The 20,036-nt window shown below is 51.3% G+C and overlaps 1 protein-coding gene and 1 pseudogene across 9 annotated transcripts in view; both read left to right on the top strand.

Annotated features, from left to right (window-relative positions):
• Positions 1-584: 584 nt before the first annotated feature.
• LOC117977915 (polycystin-1-like) lies at positions 585-5,405 on the top strand (annotated as a pseudogene).
• Positions 5,406-6,375: 970 nt separating this feature from the next.
• The window catches only part of LOC129394133 (nuclear pore complex-interacting protein family member A9-like), an 89,369-nt gene continuing 75,708 nt past the window's right edge, over positions 6,376-20,036 (top strand). For 2 of the 9 annotated variants that reach the window (XM_063598444.1, XM_063598443.1), the window contains exons 1-4: positions 9,937-10,213; positions 11,563-11,695; positions 14,455-14,583; positions 19,043-19,128. Coding sequence is in view for 6 of the 9 variants with exons in the window: in XM_063598437.1 (XP_063454507.1) it covers positions 6,496-6,508; positions 10,128-10,213; positions 14,455-14,583 (228 nt within the window). In the remaining 3 variants the exon portion in view is untranslated. The other 7 variants (XM_063598441.1, XM_063598440.1, XM_063598439.1 and 4 more) reach the window with 7 other exon arrangements.

Genomic DNA, 20,036 nt, shown 5'->3' with positions numbered 1-20,036 from the left:
CCTTCCCCTCCCTTATTCCCCTTCCCCTCCCTTATCCCCCTTCCCCTCCCTTTCCCCCTGCTCCTCCTCTTCTCCCCTTTCTCTTTTCTCTACCCTTTCCTTCCTTTTTCCTCCCTCTCCCCATCATCCCCCTCATCTTCATCCTCATCCCCATCCCCTTCCCCCTCCCCCTCCACCACTCTCTCTCCAGCTTCCCCCTTCCTTCTGCCTGTGCCTCGCTCTCTGCCCCCTCAGGTTCCCCCTTTCTCTCAGCCCCCACCCTCCGGCTCCCCCTTTTTGCCTGCCCCCACCCTCCCTCTGCCTCCCTGTCTCTGCACTGACCTCACGCCTGTCTGCAGGAGACCTCATCCACCTGGCCAGCTCAGATGTGCGGGCACCACAGCCCTCAGAGCTGGGAGCCGAGTCACCATCGCGGATGGTGGCGTCCCAGGCCTACAACCTGACCTCTGCTCTCATGCGCATCCTCACACGCTCCCGCGTGCTCAACGAGGAGCACCTGACGCTGGCGGGCGAGGAGATCGTGGCCCAGGGCAAGCGCTCGGACCCGCGGAGCCTGCTGTGCTATGGCGGTGCCCCAGGGTCTGGCTGCCACTTCTCCATCCCCTAGGCTTTCAGCAGGGCCCTGGCCAACCTCAGTGACGTGGTGCAGCTCATCTTTCTGGTGGACTCCAATCCCTTTCCCTTTGGCTATATCAGCAACTACACCGTCTCCACCAAGGTGGCCTCGATGGCGTTCCAGACACGGGCCGGCGCCCAGATCCCCATCGAGCGGCTGGCCTCAGAGCGCGCCATCACCGTGAAGGTGCCCAACAACTCGGACTGGGCTGCCCGGGGCCACCGCAGCTCCGCCAACTCCGTTGTGGTCCAGCCCCAGGCCTCCGTCGGTGCTGTGGTCACTCTGGACAGCAGCAACCCTGCGGCCGTGCTGCATCTGCAGCTCAACTATACGCTGCTGGACGGTGCGTGCAGTGGGTGGGGCACACGCGGCCCCCTGGCCTTGTTCTTGGGGGGAAGGCCTTTCTCGTAGGGCTTCCATGGGTGTCTCTGGTGAAATTTGCTTTCTGTTTCATGGGCTGCTGGGGGCCTGGCCGGAGAGGAGCTGGGGGCCACGGAGAAGCAGGTGCCAGCTCTGGTGCAGAGGCTCCTATGGCCTTTCAGGCCCGTGGCAGAGGGTGGGCTCAGGAGGGCCATCGTGGGTGTCCCCCGGGTGGTTGAGCTTCCCGGCAGGCGTGTGACCTGCGCGTTCTGCCCCAGGCCGCTACCTGTCTGAGGAATCCGAGCCCTACCTGGTAGTCTGTCTGCACTCGGAGCCCCGGCCCAATGAGCACAACTGCTCGGCTAGCAGGAGGATCCGCCCAGAGTCACTCCAGGGTGCCGACCACCGGCCCTACACCTTCTTCATTTCCCCGGGGTGAGCTCTGCGGGCCGGCCTGGCAGGGCAGGGCAGGGCATCATGGGTCAGCATTGCCCGGGTTACTGGCCCTATGGGGACGGCAGGCAGCGAGGGGACTGGACCGGGTATGGGCTCTGGGACTCTGACATCCAACCTGGCGGAGCCTGGGCTCACGTCCACTGCCCCTTCCCTGCCCAGGAGCAGAGACCCAGTGGGGAGTTACCATCTGAACCTCTCCAGCCACTTCCGCTGGTCGGCGCTGGAGGTGTCCGTGGGCCTGTACGCGTCCCTGTGCCAGTACTTCAGCGAGGAGGACATGGTGTGACGGACAGAGGGGCTGCTGCCCCTGGAGGAGACCTCGCCCTGCCAGGCCGTCTGCCTCACCCGCCACCTCACCGCCTTCGGCGCCAGCCTCTTCGTGCCCCCAAGCCATGTCCGCTTTGTCTTTCCTGTGAGTGACCCTGTGCTCCTGGGAGCCTCTGCAGAGTTGAGGAGGGCCTGGGTGGGCTCGGCTCTATCCTGAGAAGGCACAGCTTGCACGTGACCTCCTGGGCCTGGCGGCTGTGTCCTCACAGGAGCCGACAGCGGATGTAAACTACATCGTCATGCTGACATGTGCTGTGTGCCTGGTGACCTACATGGTCATGGCCGCCATCCTGCACAAGCTGGACCAGTTGGATGCCAGCCGGGGCCGCGCCATCCCCTTCTGTAGGCAGCGGGGCCGCTTCAAGTACGAGATCCTCGTCAAGACAGGCTGGGGCCGGGGCTCAGGTGGGGCGCAGCGGGGTGGCAGGGCCTCCCCTGCTCTCACTGGCTGTGCTGGTTGCACCCTCTGGGAGTGAGTCTCGTCGCAGGCGTCAGAACAAGGCAGTTTTTGCAGTGCTGTGTGAAGGGCTGGTGTGTTCATCCTGGGAATGACCTCGTGAGCACTTACTGTCCTGAGGACTAGGACAGCTCCTAGCTGGAAGTAGGTGCCAGTCAGTCAGGGTGGGCAGCCCACGTTCTGCACAGTAGCGTGGCCCCACAAGTGACGTGAGCATCGCTACCACTGTGGGAGACCGTGCATCCACCCGTGATCCTGACTGCATAGCTCGTCTCTCAGACGGAGGCGCCAGCACCCTCCCCCTGGCTGTTTCTTCAATACCTCCATTTTCCTTTCATTGGAATTGCCCTTCTGGCATTCCCTTTTTGTTTTCGTTTTTCTTTTTTTGGAGACGGAGTCTCGCTCTGTTGCCCAGGCTAGAGTGCAATGGCGTGCTCTTGGCTCACAGGAACTTCCAGCTCCTGGGTTTAAGCGATTCCCCTTAAGCGATTCTCCTGAGTAGCTGGGAGTACAGGTGCACGCCACCACACCCAGTTAATTTTTCACCATGTCGGCCAGGCGAACTCCTGACCTCAGGTGATCCGCCTGCCTCGGCCTGCCAGAGTGCTGGGATGACAGGTGTGAGCCACCACACCTGGCCGTGTTCCCATTTTTTATTTCCGTGCTGCTTTCATCTTCATTTCCCAGTTCTTTCTTTTGATTACCTACTTTTAAAAACTGTCGGCTGGGCACGGTGGCTCACACCTGTAATCCGAGCACTTTGGGAGGCCGAGGCAGGCAAATCACGGGGTCAGGAGATCGAGACCATCCTGGCTAACGGTGAAACCCTGTCTCTACTAAAAAATACAAAAAAATTAGCCCGGCGTGGTGGCAGGCGCCTGTAGTCCCAGCTCCTCGGGAGACTGAGGCAGGAGAATGGCGTGAACCCGGGAGGCGGAGCTTGCAGTGAGCTGAGATTGCGCCACTGCACTCCAGCCTGGGTGACACAGCAAGACTCCATCTCAAAAAAAAAAAGAAAAGAAAAAAAATACTGTCACCTGGGTCTGTCACTGGGAGAGGAGGTGACACAGCTTCACGTTTTGCAGTCTGTGCATGAACTGAGGGATGGGTGTGTGGTGCGGGTCACCGGTTGTGGCGTGACTGAGGCGTGGACAGGTGTGCAGTGCAGGTCACTGGTTGTGGTGTGGACTGAGGCGTGTGCAGCCATGTTTGCATGTCACAAGTTACAGTTCTTTCCATGTAACTTAATCATGTCCTTGAGGTCCTGCTGTTTATTGGACAAATTGCAGTAACCGCAGCTCCTCGTGTATGGCAGAGCCGTGCAAAGCCGGGACTGCCTGTGTGGCTCCTTGAGTGCGCGGAGGCCAAAGCTGAGATGACTTGCCTGGGATGCCACACGTGTTGGGCAGCAGACCGAGCCTCCCACCCCTCCCTCTTGCCCTCCAGGTACCATGGCCCACGTGGGCATCATGCTGTATGGGGTGGACAGCCGGAGCAGCCACTGGCACCTGGACGGCGACAGAGCCTTCCACCGCAACAGCCTGGACATCTTCCGGATCGCCACCAGCACAGCCTGGGTAGCGTGTAGAAGATCCGAGTGTGGCACGACAACAAAGGTCTGTGCGGACCCTGCCAAGCTCTGCCCCTCTGCCCCCGCATTGGGGTGCCCTGCGAGCCTGACCTCCCTCCCGCGCCTCTGCAGGGCTCAGCCCTGCCTGGTTCCTGCACCACATCATCGTCAGGGACCTGCAGACGGCACACAGCACCTTCTTCCTGGTCAATGACTGGCTTTCGGTGGAGACGGAGGCCAACGGGGGTCTGGTGGAGAAGGAGATGCTGGCCGCGAGTAAGGCCTCGTTCCATGTTCCCACTCCGTGGGAGGTTGGGCAGGGTGGTCCTGCCCCGTGGCCTCCTGCAGTGCGGCCCTCCCTGCCTTCTAGGCGACGCAGCCCTGTTGCGCTTCCGGCGCCTGCTGGTGGCTGAGCTGCAGCGCGGCTTCTTTGACAAGCACATCTGGCTCTCCATATGGGACCGGCTGCCTCGTAGCTGTTTCACTCGCATCCAGAGGGCCACCTCCTGCGTTCTTCTCATCTGCCTCTTCCTGGGCGCCAACGCCGTGTGGTACGGGGCTGTTGGTGACTCTGCCTACAGGTGGGTGCCGTAGGGGTCGGGACAGCCTCTTCCTGCCCAGCCCTTCCTGCCCCTCAGCCTCACCTGTGTGGCCTCCTCTCCTCCACACAGCACGGGGCGTGTGTCCAGGCTGAGCCCGCTGAGCGTCGACACAGTCGCTGTTGGCCTGGTGTCCAGCGTGGTTGTCTATCCCGTCTACCTGGCCATCCTCTTTCTCTTCTGGGTGTCCCGGAGCAAGGTGGGCTGGGGCTGGGGACCCGGGAGTAGTGGGAATGGAGCCTGGGCCTTGGCACCATGCCCAGGGCCGCCACTTTCCAGTGCTGCAGCCAGAGGGAAAGGCGTCCACCAAAGGCTGCTCGGGAAGGGTCAACACACTTGAGCAGCCTTAGCTAGACTGACCAGGGAGAAAGAGAGAAGACTCAGAAGCCAGAATCGTGAAAGAACGAGGGCACTTTGCTAAGCAGACGCCACGGACAACTGCACAGCAGCACGCCAGATAACTCAGAAGAAGCAAGCACGCGGCTGTGCACGCTTCCGAAATGCACTCCAGAAGAAAATCTCAGTACATCTATAGCAAGTGAAGAGGCCAAGTTAGTCCCTTAGAAACCTCCCAGTGGCCGGGCCGGGTGTGGTGGCTCACGCCTGTAATCCCAACACTTCAGGAGGCCGAGGTGGGCGGATCTGAGTCCAGGAGTCTGAGACCAGCCTGGGCAACATAGCAAGACCCCATCTATATAAAACATTAAAAAGGGCCAGGCACGGTGGCTCACGCCTGTAATCCCAACACTTTGGGAGGCCGAGGCGGGCAGATCACTTGAGGTCAGGAGTTCGAGACCAGCCTGGCCAACACAATGAAACCCCGTCTCTACTACAAATACAAAAACTTAGCTGGGCATGGTGGCGGGTGCCTGTAGTCCCAGCTACTCGAGAGGCTGAGGCAGGAGAATGGCATGAACCCAGGAGGCGGAGCTTGCAGTGAGCCGAGATTTTGCCACTGCACTCCATCCTGGGCAACGGAGCAAGACTCTGTCTCCAAAAAAAAAAAAAAAAAAAAAATCCCACAAAGAAAAGCCCAGGCTCAGAGCCTTCACGATAGAATTTTTCTAAGCAGTTCAGGAAGAATTCACACCAATCCTTCACAGCCTCTTTCCAAGAATAGAGCAGGTGGGAACTCTTCCCATTCATACGGAAACGGTAGGCCGCACCCCTTAGAAATACACATGTGGGGTCCTCAAGAGGCTACATGCAAACTAACCCCAGCAGCACACAGAGAAGGCGCATAAGCCGCGACCAGGAGGGGTTGCTCCCGAGTCCGTGGCAGGAACCAGAGGCCACATGTGGCTGCTCGTATTTAAGTTAATTAAAATGGAACGATGGCCGGGCGTGGTGGCTCACACCTGTAATCCCAGCACTTTGGGAGGCCGAGGCGGCCAGATCACTTGAGGTCAGGAGTTCCAAGACCAGCCTGGCCAACACAGTGAAACCCCGTCTCTACTAAAAATACAAAAAATTAGCTGGGCATCGTCGCAGGCCCCTGTAATCCCACCTACTCAGGAGGCTGAGCCAGGACAATCTCCTGAACGCGGGAGGTGGAGGTTGCAGTGAGCTGAGATTGCGCCAGTGCACTCCAGCCTGGGTGACAGAGCGAGACTCCATCTAAAAAAAAAAAAAAATGAAATTTAAAACTCTGTTCCTTAGCTGCACCAGTCTGCTGTCAAGTGTTCAGTGGCACACGTCGTGAGCGGCTGCCATCACGGACGGTGCAGATGTCCCATATATCCAGCATTCTAGAACATTCTGTCAGATGGCACCGGGCTCTGCCCTGTCTGCTGAGGAGGTGGCTTCTAATCCCTGTCCTGAGCAGGTCTGAGCTGCCGCCCGCTGACCACTGCCCTCGTCCTGCAGGTGGCTGGGAGCCCGAGCCCCACACCTGCCAGGCAGCAGGTGCTGGACATTGAAAGCTGCCTGGACTCGTCCATGCTGGACAGCTCCTTCCTCACGTTCTAAGGCCTCCACGCTGAGGTGAGGGCTCTACTGGGGGTCCTGGGCTGGGCTGGGGGTCCTGCCGCCTCGGCGCAGCTTGGACTCAAGACACTGTGCACCTCTTAGCAGGCCTTTGCTGGACAGATGAAGAGTGACTTGTTTCTGGATGATTCTAAGAGGTGGGTTCCATAGAGAAAACTCGAGCCCTGGTGCAGGTCACTGTTTCTGGGGTGCCGGGGGTGTGAGGGCTGCGTGTCCTTGCTGGGTGTCTGTGGCTTCATGTGGTCACACCACCTGGGAGCAGGGTTGCTCGGAAGCCCAGGGTGTCCGAGCGTGACTGGACGGGGGTGGGGTGTGTGTGTGACACATCCCCTGGTACCTTGCTGACCCGCGCCACCTGCAGTCTGGTGTGCTGGCCCTCCAGCGAGGGAACCCAGTTGGCCGGATCTCCTCAGTGACCCGTCCATTGTGAGTAGCAATCTGCGGCACAACCCCCACTTACTGGGTCTCTCCTTTTACAACCAACACAACCGAAATGTAGGGCTGCTTTTTTTTTTTTTTTTTTTTTTTTTTTTGAGACAGAGTCTCATTCCATTCTGTCACCCAGGCTGGAGTGCAATGGTACGATCTCGGCTCACTGCAACCTCAGCCTCCCGGGTTCAAGGGATTGTCCCGCCTCAGCCTCCTGAGTAGCTGGGATTACAGGCGTGTGCCACCATGCCCGGCTAATTCTTGTATTTTTAGTAGAGACGGGGTTTTACCATGTTGGCCAGGCTAGTCTCAAAACCCGACCTCAAATGATCCACCCGCCTCAGCCTCCCAAAGTGCTGGGATTACAAGCGTGAGCCACCACGTGAGCCAGGGGAAGTTTTTAAATTTACCACTTTTTAACAATTCCATTTAGGAAAGTTCAGTTGAGCTGTTGGACTTGGACAACTTTGCACCTCTCATCTTTGTCCTTGTCATCTAGTCATCTATACCATTACCTCCTAAGCAGGGACATCATGGGTGCCATGAAGCATTCATGCGTGATGGCATTTCTTTGCCTCTCATTTCTTCGTGTGTTTGACATTTCTCCTAGCTCCAAACTGGGCCAGCTACCTTTCCTATGAAATCTAGCAGTAGCTGTGGGATAGACGTGGTTGCTCTTCTCATCTTTTTAGATTACCCATTGCTTCTCTCGAAATCCTAGTACATGATTTTTTTTTGATCCTATGTGCAGAAATCAGGAAAAAACAAATTCTACAAAGAATTTGAAAGATATTATTTCAGGCCAGGTGTGGTGGCTCATGCCTGTAATCCCAGCACTTTGGGAGGCTGAGGCAGGTGGATCACTTGAGGTCAGCAGTTCAAGACCAGATGGGCCAACATAGTGAAATCCCATCTCTACTAAAAAGACAAAAATTAGCCAGGCATGGTAGCAGGCACCTGTAATCCCAGCTACTTGGGAGGCCGAGGCACAAGAATCGCTTGAATCTGGGAGGTGGAGGTTGCCGTGAGCCACGGTAGCGCCACTGCACTTCAGCATGGTTGAGTGACACTCCGTCTCAAGAAAAAAGTCATTTCAATGACTACCTCAGGAGATTCATAGGTATCTGACCCACATCTGAGATGGGATTTGCATTGCATTTTAGCTATGATGAGAACAAATATTTAATGTCTTCGAAGATTAAAAGCATACTGTGATAATATGGAAATCTTGGTGGGAATTCAGTCATTAGTGAGAATGTTTTGCGTTAAGTTCAAACCGGCCTCAACGAAGCTGATGTGAGGGAAGGGAAAGTGAACTCTGAGTAGAGCAGGGACAGAAGAAAGATGCTCCAGTGCGGATCAGGAAGGAGCAGGGGGTGAAATGTTACAAATTCTAGAACTCAGAGAGCTGAAGATAATTACTTCCTTTTCAGGTTGTGAAACATGTTAACCTGTGGTAAAATACTTACAAGATGATAATTACCATCTAACCGTGTTGAAGTGTGCAGTTCAGTTGTGTGAAGTATATTCATGTCATTTTTTTTTTTTTTTTTTGAGACGGAGTCTCACTCTGTCACCAGGCTGGAGTGCAGTGGTGGGATCTTGGCTCACTGCAACCTCTGCCTCCTGGGTTCAAGCAGTTCTCCTGCCTCAGCCTCCCGAGTAGCTGGGACTACAGGCGTGCGCCACCATGCTCAGCTAATTTTTGTATTTTTAGTAGAGACAGGGTTTCACCATGTTGGTCAGGCTGGTCTTGAACTCCTAACCTCGTGATCCGCCTGCCTCAGCCTCCCAAAGTGCTGGGATTACAGGCGTGAGCCACCATGCCCAGCGAAATCTAGGGCTGGAACATGGCTGCAGCATATAAATAGAATTGAATTCCATCGTTTTGTTAACCCTGTTTTTTGTTTGTTTGTAGTTGTTGCTGTTTTTGAGACACAGTCTCGCTCTGTCGCCTAGGCTGGAGTGCAGTGGTGCAATCTCGGCTCACGGCAGACTCTGCCTCCTGGGTTCAAACTATTCTCCTGCCTCAGCCTCCCAAGTAGGTGGGACTACAGGCGCCTACCACCACACCCGGCTAATTTTTGTATTTTATTAGAGACAGGGTTTCACCATATTGGCCAGGCTGGTCTGGAACTCCTGACCTTGTGATCCGCCCACCTCGGCCTCCCAAAGTGCTGGGATTACAGGCGTGAGCCACCACACCCAGCCCCTGTTTTGTTTTTGTTTTGCTTGTTTCTTAGGGTTGTTTTTCTATTTATGGTAAAGGCATTGGCTTTCCATTTGTAGCATCAATCGAATATTTCCTGTTAACAATAACCTTATGTCATAGTAAATGGTAAAGGGATTTAAAGCAGTGGTTTTCAGCTGCCAGAGGCCTGAGTGAGTTTGGGCACACTCTGTGTGATCGGGCAGAAGGCCTGTGGGAAGTTTAGCCGAGGACAGGGCCAGGAAAGGTGATGGACAGTGGGGGTCTGTCCTGGTCACCAGGCCCCTGGGTCCTGCCCACCTGCTTGGAGCTCCCCACCCATCACACACGATGCTGCCAAGCCCTCTGGGTATTGTGGGCAAATACCTTAGGAGAGAAGCTGATGAACTTTGTTTCTTGAAATGCACAGATTCCTTGGACATCCCTGAGAGATCAATCATGAAAGTCAACTTGGTTTTCTCCCCCTCATTTGGGTTCAGAATTTAAAGTCCACACACACAGGCAGTAAGATGATATAGATAAGGACATCATCACTCGGTTTCGGATGTTAAAATGTCTAGGTGGGTTAGGGGTGATTTGAGATCACACAACCTTGTGCCACAAAGAGGAATTCCCAGGCCAGAGGGAGACATTTTATTGCCATGTTATGATCTTATCATTGAGTTGAAAGGCAATCTTGTTTCATTTTGGATTCTTTCTTATGTTTATGTCTTATAAGGGCACTTTGAATTTCCAAGCAAATAATAATTTTGAATTAGCTTTTAATCATTGACTTCTAGCACAGTTATATGATCAGAAACATGCTGTGTGATTGGATTGCTCTCAAACATATTGAGATTTGCTGGAACAAAATAAGTCAGGTTAATTTTTGTAAATGTACCATGCCTGCTTAAAACGAATGTATGTACATTTGTTCCTGAGATACAGGTTGATGGGCGGATGGCTACATGGATGTGATGGAGATGTTTTACTATCGGGACCTTCCGCATCCTGCTGATGTTTTGTTGCTTAAGATATGAATGGCTGAGCGGAGGCTGTAAACCCTGGCACTCTGCTTGGGTATGAGGTTCTTCCTGCCATCCTGCCATCATTTGTTTTTTATGTTTTGTCGCCAAAAGTGACCTTGAGGAACCCTGGGAGCTCAGGAAGGAAGGAGCGCCCAGAAGCAGGGACAGGGAGCTGGTTGGGGAGGACCAGAAATCAGGTTTGTGAAGGTTCCAGAGAGGACCTGGCCTTGGGAGGAGCGTGGGGGACTGAGATGGGGGAGGGGTCATTGGAATGATGCGGGCGCTACTTGGAATGTCCATTGTGAGGCACCACCGGGGTCATCAGGGATTGGTGGAGAGGGAGTATGAAGCCCCAGGGTTGCTAAGGGAGGGCCCAGACCGAAGAAGGTTTGGTGGAAAGCAGAACCTTAGTCTCCCTCTAATTGCTCCTAAGCCTCAACGCTCCCTTGCCCCGCGTGTCCTGTTGCTTCCCTGATCTTCTCCGTGACCTGTAGCTAAGCCTTCCACCAGCGCTTGAGTACTTAATTTGAACCGGATCCTTTCCCAGACCCTTTCTTCTTCTCCTCCTCCTCCTCCACCTCCTCCAGGTGCCCAACAGCCCCCTTCTCCTCCTTTCCCTTCCCTTACTTCCCCCCTTCCCCTCCCCTTCCCCTCCCCTTACTTCCCCCCTTCCCCTCCCCTTCCCCTCCCCTTACTTCCCCCCTTCCCCTCCCCTTCCCCTCCCCTTCCCCTCCCCCTCCCCCTCCCCTCCCCCTCCCCAACTCAGATCCGGCCCCCGGTCCCCGTCCCATTCCCTCCCCCCTGCCCTAAGCCACCTCCACCTCTGTCCTGGTCGCCTCAGGGCGCCTGAAAGGACCAGGACATGCGGGTGCTGTGGCTGCTCTTTTGGCTCCTCTTTTGGCTCCTGCTGGCATTTATCAGCCATCAGTCCACCTGTGTGAGTGGACGGGTGCTGTGGCTGCTCTTTCGGCTCCTCTTTTGGCTCCTGCTGGGATTTATCAGCCATCAGTCCACCTGTGTGAGTAGACGCTGGACCCGCGGGGTTTCTTCCTTTTTACTGGGCTGTGTCACGCGGCATGAAATGACACAGCTCAGGCCTGTAATCCCAGCACTTTAGGGGGCCGAGGTGGGCAGATCACTTGAGTCCAGGAGTTGAAGACTAGCCAGGGCATCATAGCAAAACCCCATCTCTACAAAAAATTCCAAAAAAGATTAGTCGGGCCTGGTGGTGCGTACCTGTTATCCCAGTTACTGGAGAGGCTGAGGTGGGAGGATCGCTTGGGCCCAGGAGCTGGCCGTTGCAGTGAGCCGAGATGGCCCCGCTGCACTCTTGTCTCTAACAAACAAAACGGACCAAAACGAAGTGAAATGTCATTTGATTTGTGTCATCTGGTTTGATGACTTTTTTTTTTTTTAGACAGAGCTGGAGTGCAGTGGCAAGATCTCGGCTCACTGCAACCTCCGCTTCCGGGGTTCAAGCAATTGTCCCGCCTCAGCCTCCTGAGTAGCTCTGATTACAACGCCTGGCTAATTTCTGTATTTTTAGTAGCGACGGGGTTTCACCATGTTCGCCAGGATAGTCTCCATCTCTTCACCTCGTGATCCGCCTGCCTCGGCCTCCCAGTGCTGGGATTACAGGCGTGAGCCACCGCGCCTGGCCAAACTATATAACCTTAAGTGTAAGTTTATTAACTTTGGAAAGTACATACACCAGCATAAACCAACCCCCTTTCAAGATCTACATTATTTTATTTATTTATTTATTTTTTTGAGACAGTTTCTCCCTTGTTGCCGAGGCTGGAGTGCAATGGGGGCAATATCAGCTCACCGCAACCTCTGCTTCCCAGATTCGAGCGATTCTTCTGCCTCAGCCTCCCGAGTGGCTGGGATTACAGACATGTGCCACCACTCCCAGCTAATTTTGTATTTTTAGTAGAGATAGGGTTTCTCCATGTTGGTCAGGCTGGTTTTGAACTCCCGACCTCAGGTGATCCGCCCGCCTCGGCCTCCCAAAGCATTGGGATTACAGGCATGAACCACCGTGCCCAGCCAAGATCTACACTATTATGTCACCCCAGAAAGTGAACTCTCACTCTTCCCAGCCAGTCTCTTTCTTATCCTAGGTTAGCTTGCTTATTCTGGAATTTCGTGTATACAGATGCATGCCATGCCATAGGTACTCTTTTGTGTCTGCTTTATTCTGCTCAACACCATGTTTCTGAAATCATGACCATTGTTGTATGGTTCTCTAAGTCCATCATTTCCATTTCAGACTCAGCATATGCTGAGTTCAACCTGTTGAAGGGCTATCTCTGTTTAATTCACCATCTTGAAAGAAACATTTAAAATTGAGATGTTTTCAAGAATATATAGTTAAATCCTGAGGAATCGATGTAGAAATGTTATCGTCTTCACTCACATAAGAGTCTAATGGAATTAATGTCAACAATCTTAGAGAAATCCCACACTATTCATGCCATTTTCATGATCTCCACCTTGGTAATTTTTTTTTTTTTTTTTTTTTTTTGAGACAGAGTCTCGCTCTGTCACCCAGGCTGAAGTGCAGTGGTGCGATCTCGGCTCACTGCAACCTCTGCCTCCCGGGTTCAAGTGATTCTTCTGCCTCAGCCTCCCAAGTAGCTGGAACTATAGGCGGGTGCCACCATGCCCTGCTAATTTTTTGTATTTTTAGTAGAGATTGGTTTCACCGTGTTAGCTAGGATGGTCTCAATCTCCTGATCTCGTGGTCCACCCACCTCGGCTTCCCAAAGTGCTGGGATTGCAGGCGTGAGCCACCACGCCCGGCCCACCTTGTTAATTTTTAAGCACTAAAATTCGATACTTATTTGTGAATGAAGTAATCTCTTCATTGTATTTTTTTTTTTTTTAACTTATGCTGAGCTTTAAATGACAAAGATTCATATAATCCAAGAGAGAAGTATTATTTAGAGGGATTCTTTTACCATGTGATATATAATAAATGCATCCAACGTTATACATCAATTTAAAAAACAAGTAAATAACTAAAGAAAAGATAACTACTGGCCAGGTGCAGTGGCTCACACTTGTATTCCCAGCACTTTGGGAGGCCGAGGCAGGTGGATCATGAGGTCAGGAGTTGGAGACCAGCCTGGCCAAGATGGTGAAACCCTGTTTCTACTAAAAATACAAAAATTAGCCGAGCGTGGTGGCAGGCGCCTGTAATCCCAGTTACTCAGTAGCTGAGGCAGGAGAATCGCTTGAACCCGGGAGGCGGAGGTTGCAGTGAGCTGAGATCATGCCACTGCAATCTAGCCTGGGTGACAGAGCAAGACTTTGTCTCAAAACAAAAAGAAAAGGAAAGATAAGATAATTACTTTATACTTAGCTTGTCTTAGCCATGAGTGACGGGCTGCATGTGGCCCAGGACAGTTTTGAATGCAGTTCAGCACAAATTTGTAAACTTTCTTAAAACATTAGGAGATTTTGGCCAGGTACAGTGGCTCATGCCTGTAATCCCAGCACTTTGGGAGGCTGAGGCGGGCAGATTACCTGAGGTCAGGAGTTCGAGACCACCCTGGCCAACATGGCAAAACCCCATCTCCACAAAAAATAAAAAAATTTGCTGAGTGCACTGTCAGGCACCTGTACTCCCAGCTACTCAGGAGGCTGAGGCAGGAGAATCACTTGAACCTGAGAGGCAGAGGTTGCAGTGAGCCGAGAGCACACCACTGCACTCCAGCCTGGGTGACAGAGTGAGACCCCATCTCAAAAAGAAACAACAAACAAAAACAAAAACAAAAACAATGGCCGGGCACGGTGGTTCACACCTGTAATCCCAGCACTTTGGGAGGCCGAGGCAGGCAGATCGCCTGTCGGGAGTTGAAGGCCAGACTGGCCAACATGGTGAAACCTCATCTCTACTAAAAATACAAAAATTAGTTGGGCGTGGTGGCAGAGACCTGTAATCTCAGCTGCTCGGGAGGCTGAGGGAGGAGAATGGCTTGAGCCCAGGAGCTGGAGGTTGCAGTGAGCTGAGATTGCACCACTGCACTCCAGCCTGGGCGACTGAGTGGAGCGGAACTCTGTGTCAAAAAAAAAAAAAGAGGTTTTTTTAAGATCATCAGCTGTTGTTAGTGTCAGTGTATGTTATGTGTGGCTCAAGACAACTTTGCTTCTTTTAATATAGGCAGGGAAGTCAAAAGATTGGATATCCCTGCTTTATACCAAGAAAGACAACACCCCACATTTGCAATGCTTAAAAACACTACCAGCCATCTGAAAAACATGAGACTTCTCTAACTTCTGTTCTTTTTTGTAGCAGTGGAATCCCACGGTGATATCTGAGGGATGTGGTTACCTTTTGGAGGAGGTTGACGGTTTCTAAGGATGATTCTTTCTGAGTGAAATATTGTCAGTGTCATTGACCTTTTCATTATTTCAACTATTATTATTCCAGGTTATCAATACTCTGGCTGACCTTCGTCATCGTGGGACTGACTTTGGTGGAAGTCTTTGGTTACTTATCATTACTGTGTTTCTGAGAAGTTATAAATTTGCCATCTCCCTCCGCACAAGTTACCTTTCTGTGAGTATACTAACTTTCTGTAGAGGTATACTTGTAATCACAAATAAGAATAAGTTATATGAAACAATTCACGTTTCTGGACTTCATTATGAATATGTGGTTTTACCCCAAAAATCAGGGAAATGATTTATTAGCATAAGAAATATGAAAATATCTGCCATTTACATTATGAAAATTAAATAGGTCGGTGTTTAATAGAATGTCAACAGAGCTTTTGGTCAAAAATAAGTTTTTTTAACCTTTGTGCTATTTGTCACAAATGGAGTATGAGGTTTCGTCACTTAAATAGGAAAGTCTTTCTAAACTCTTCTGCTTTATAGTTCTATCGTATGGGTGGAAGGAAAACTTCCAATCTCCACTCTGAAGACTCACTGCAGAAATGAGCTGACAACAGACAGCTTAACAGGAAAAGAAAAACATAGAACAGGCATAAACATGGGAACCAGCTGAAAAATGAGACTGCTAGAAGGGCTGGATGGTTGATGCTTAAAGAGCACCCTCTTCTGAGGGGAGAGGGAGATAGATGGAGATGTAGGCCATTTAGAGGGGCAGCAAATGATTTTTAGGGGAAATGAAAGAGCCCAAGGAACAAACAGTTGGCCTGAGACAAAGTTCCTCTGAGGTCATAGGGACGAGGTGACAAACTGCCGGAAGGTGAAGGGCAGAACTGCACTGGGTCTCATGATGCAGAGAAAGCCCCAGAGAATCTCTTAGAACTGCCCTCCAAGAGAATCAATGAAAAGTGTGTCTGGGCAGGGTAATTTTGAATGACATCATTCAAAGTGCATGTTCCCACTTGCAACTGGAGAGAGATCAGTATGTCAAAAGTCTGTACTTGGTAAGAATTTGGCTGCTAAGTTGTGCCATAATTTGTCTTTTGAGCCTTTTTTCCTTTGGGGAAGTTGAGCTCTACATTTTGTCTTGCCATTCATGACAGTAAAAATGTGGCCGTCTGGGGGCTGAACCTCCTTCTGAACAATGATCCAAGATAAAAGTACTAATACCACAATGCTTTTTTATATTCAAGGGAAGAGGAAGTATGTTTCAGTTTTACCGCCTAGATAATTACACGTCATTTGGCACTGCCTTTCAAGATATGTAGAAAACAGAAAATATATGAGTTATGAAGATATCTAGGCACATTTAACATTCTCTGTGCCACTTAGTCCTGAACAGAGAATTTTCGGTATAAATTGGAGGAAGCTTTTTTTTTTTTTTTTTTTTTTTTCTTTTCTCACTCCCAAGACGTGTCTCCCTCTGTTGCCCAGGCTGGAGTATAATGGTGTGAGCTCGGCTCACTGCAACCTCCACCTCCTGGCTTCAAGTGATTCCCCTGCCTCAGCCTCTCAAGTAGCTGGGATTACAGGTGCCCACCACCATGCCCAGCTAATTTTTGTATTTTTAGTAGAGTCGGGGTTTTACCATGTTGGCCAGGCTAGTCTCAAAACCCGACCTCAAATGATCCACCCGCCTCAGCCTCCCAAAGTGCTGGGATTACAAGCGTGAGCCACCACGTGAGCCAGGGGAAGTTTTTAAATTTACCACTTTTTAACAATTCCATTTAGGAAAGTTCAGTTGAGCTGTTGGACTTGGACAACTTTGCACCTCTCATCTTTGTCCTTGTCATCTAGTCATCTATACCATTACCTCCTAAGCAGGGACATCATGGGTGCCATGAAGCATTCATGCGTGATGGCATTTCTTTGCCTCTCATTTCTTCGTGTGTTTGACATTTCTCCTAGCTCCAAACTGGGCCAGCTACCTTTCCTATGAAATCTAGCAGTAGCTGTGGGATAGACGTGGTTGCTCTTCTCATCTTTTTAGATTACCCATTGCTTCTCTCGAAATCCTAGTACATGATTTTTTTTTGATCCTATGTGCAGAAATCAGGAAAAAACAAATTCTACAAAGAATTTGAAAGATATTATTTCAGGCCAGGTGTGGTGGCTCATGCCTGTAATCCCAGCACTTTGGGAGGCTGAGGCAGGTGGATCACTTGAGGTCAGCAGTTCAAGACCAGATGGGCCAACATAGTGAAATCCCATCTCTACTAAAAAGACAAAAATTAGCCAGGCATGGTAGCAGGCACCTGTAATCCCAGCTACTTGGGAGGCCGAGGCACAAGAATCGCTTGAATCTGGGAGGTGGAGGTTGCCGTGAGCCACGGTAGCGCCACTGCACTTCAGCATGGTTGAGTGACACTCCGTCTCAAGAAAAAAGTCATTTCAATGACTACCTCAGGAGATTCATAGGTATCTGACCCACATCTGAGATGGGATTTGCATTGCATTTTAGCTATGATGAGAACAAATATTTAATGTCTTCGAAGATTAAAAGCATACTGTGATAATATGGAAATCTTGGTGGGAATTCAGTCATTAGTGAGAATGTTTTGCGTTAAGTTCAAACCGGCCTCAACGAAGCTGATGTGAGGGAAGGGAAAGTGAACTCTGAGTAGAGCAGGGACAGAAGAAAGATGCTCCAGTGCGGATCAGGAAGGAGCAGGGGGTGAAATGTTACAAATTCTAGAACTCAGAGAGCTGAAGGTAATTACTTCCTTTTCAGGTTGTGAAACATGTTAACCTGTGGTAAAATACTTACAAGATGATAATTACCATCTAACCGTGTTGAAGTGTGCAGTTCAGTTGTGTGAAGTATATTCATGTCATTTTTTTTTTTTTTTTTTGAGACGGAGTCTCACTCTGTCACCAGGCTGGAGTGCAGTGGTGGGATCTTGGCTCACTGCAACCTCTGCCTCCTGGGTTCAAGCAGTTCTCCTGCCTCAGCCTCCCGAGTAGCTGGGACTACAGGCGTGCGCCACCATGCTCAGCTAATTTTTGTATTTTTAGTAGAGACAGGGTTTCACCATGTTGGTCAGGCTGGTCTTGAACTCCTAACCTCGTGATCCGCCTGCCTCAGCCTCCCAAAGTGCTGGGATTACAGGCGTGAGCCACCATGCCCAGCGAAATCTAGGGCTGGAACATGGCTGCAGCATATAAATAGAATTGAATTCCATCGTTTTGTTAACCCTGTTTTTTGTTTGTTTGTAGTTGTTGCTGTTTTTGAGACACAGTCTCGCTCTGTTGCCTAGGCTGGAGTGCAGTGGTGCAATCTCGGCTCACGGCAGACTCTGCCTCCTGGGTTCAAACTATTCTCCTGCCTCAGCCTCCCAAGTAGGTGGGACTACAGGCGCCTACCACCACACCCGGCTAATTTTTGTATTTTATTAGAGACAGGGTTTCACCATATTGGCCAGGCTGGTCTGGAACTCCTGACCTTGTGATCCGCCCACCTCGGCCTCCCAAAGTGCTGGGATTACAGGCGTGAGCCACCACACCCAGCCCCTGTTTTGTTTTTGTTTTGCTTGTTTCTTAGGGTTGTTTTTCTATTTATGGTAAAGGCATTGGCTTTCCATTTGTAGCATCAATCGAATATTTCCTGTTAACAATAACCTTATGTCATAGTAAATGGTAAAGGGATTTAAAGCAGTGGTTTTCAGCTGCCAGAGGCCTGAGTGAGTTTGGGCACACTCTGTGTGATCGGGCAGAAGGCCTGTGGGAAGTTTAGCCGAGGACAGGGCCAGGAAAGGTGATGGACAGTGGGGGTCTGTCCTGGTCACCAGGCCCCTGGGTCCTGCCCACCTGCTTGGAGCTCCCCACCCATCACACACGATGCTGCCAAGCCCTCTGGGTATTGTGGGCAAATACCTTAGGAGAGAAGCTGATGAACTTTGTTTCTTGAAATGCACAGATTCCTTGGACATCCCTGAGAGATCAATCATGAAAGTCAACTTGGTTTTCTCCCCCTCATTTGGGTTCAGAATTTAAAGTCCACACACACAGGCAGTAAGATGATATAGATAAGGACATCATCACTCGGTTTCGGATGTTAAAATGTCTAGGTGGGTTAGGGGTGATTTGAGATCACACAACCTTGTGCCACAAAGAGGAATTCCCAGGCCAGAGGGAGACATTTTATTGCCATGTTATGATCTTATCATTGAGTTGAAAGGCAATCTTGTTTCATTTTGGATTCTTTCTTATGTTTATGTCTTATAAGGGCACTTTGAATTTCCAAGCAAATAATAATTTTGAATTAGCTTTTAATCATTGACTTCTAGCACAGTTATATGATCAGAAACATGCTGTGTGATTGGATTGCTCTCAAACATATTGAGATTTGCTGGAACAAAATAAGTCAGGTTAATTTTTGTAAATGTACCATGCCTGCTTAAAATGAATGTATGTACATTTGTTCCTGAGATACAGGTTGATGGGCGGATGGCTACATGGATGTGATGGAGATGTTTTACTATCGGGACCTTCCGCATCCTGCTGATGTTTTGTTGCTTAAGATATGAATGGCTGAGCGGAGGCTGTAAACCCTGGCACTCTGCTTGGGTATGAGGTTCTTCCTGCCATCCTGCCATCATTTGTTTTTTATGTTTTGTCGCCAAAAGTGACCTTGAGGAACCCTGGGAGCTCAGGAAGGAAGGAGCGCCCAGAAGCAGGGACAGGGAGCTGGTTGGGGAGGACCAGAAATCAGGTTTGTGAAGGTTCCAGAGAGGACCTGGCCTTGGGAGGAGCGTGGGGGACTGAGATGGGGGAGGGGTCATTGGAATGATGCGGGCGCTACTTGGAATGTCCATTGTGAGGCACCACCGGGGTCATCAGGGATTGGTGGAGAGGGAGTATGAAGCCCCAGGGTTGCTAAGGGAGGGCCCAGACCGAAGAAGGTTTGGTGGAAAGCAGAACCTTAGTCTCCCTCTAATTGCTCCTAAGCCTCAACGCTCCCTTGCCCCGCGTGTCCTGTTGCTTCCCTGATCTTCTCCGTGACCTGTAGCTAAGCCTTCCACCAGCGCTTGAGTACTTAATTTGAACCGGATCCTTTCCCAGACCCTTTCTTCTTCTCCTCCTCCTCCTCCACCTCCTCCAGGTGCCCAACAGCCCCCTTCTCCTCCTTTCCCTTCCCTTACTTCCCCCCTTCCCCTCCCCTTCCCCTCCCCTTACTTCCCCCCTTCCCCTCCCCTTCCCCTCCCCTTACTTCCCCCCTTCCCCTCCCCTCCCCCTTCCCTCCCCCTCCCCAACTCAGATCCGGCCCCCGGTCCCCGTCCCGTTCCCTCCCCCCTGCCCTAAGCCACCTCCACCTCTGTCCTGGTCGCCTCAGGGCGCCTGAAAGGACCAGGACATGCGGGTGCTGTGGCTGCTCTTTTGGCTCCTCTTTTGGCTCCTGCTGGCATTTATCAGCCATCAGTCCACCTGTGTGAGTGGACGGGTGCTGTGGCTGCTCTTTCGGCTCCTCTTTTGGCTCCTGCTGGGATTTATCAGCCATCAGTCCACCTGTGTGAGTAGACGCTGGACCCGCGGGGTTTCTTCCTTTTTACTGGGCTGTGTCACGCGGCATGAAATGACACAGCTCAGGCCTGTAATCCCAGCACTTTAGGGGGCCGAGGT

The sequence above is a fragment of the Pan paniscus genome, chromosome 18 (assembly GCF_029289425.2).
Source record: "Pan paniscus chromosome 18, NHGRI_mPanPan1-v2.0_pri, whole genome shotgun sequence".
Lineage (NCBI taxonomy): Eukaryota > Metazoa > Chordata > Mammalia > Primates > Hominidae > Pan > Pan paniscus.
This window is presented reverse-complemented; position numbering and strand designations above follow the sequence as displayed.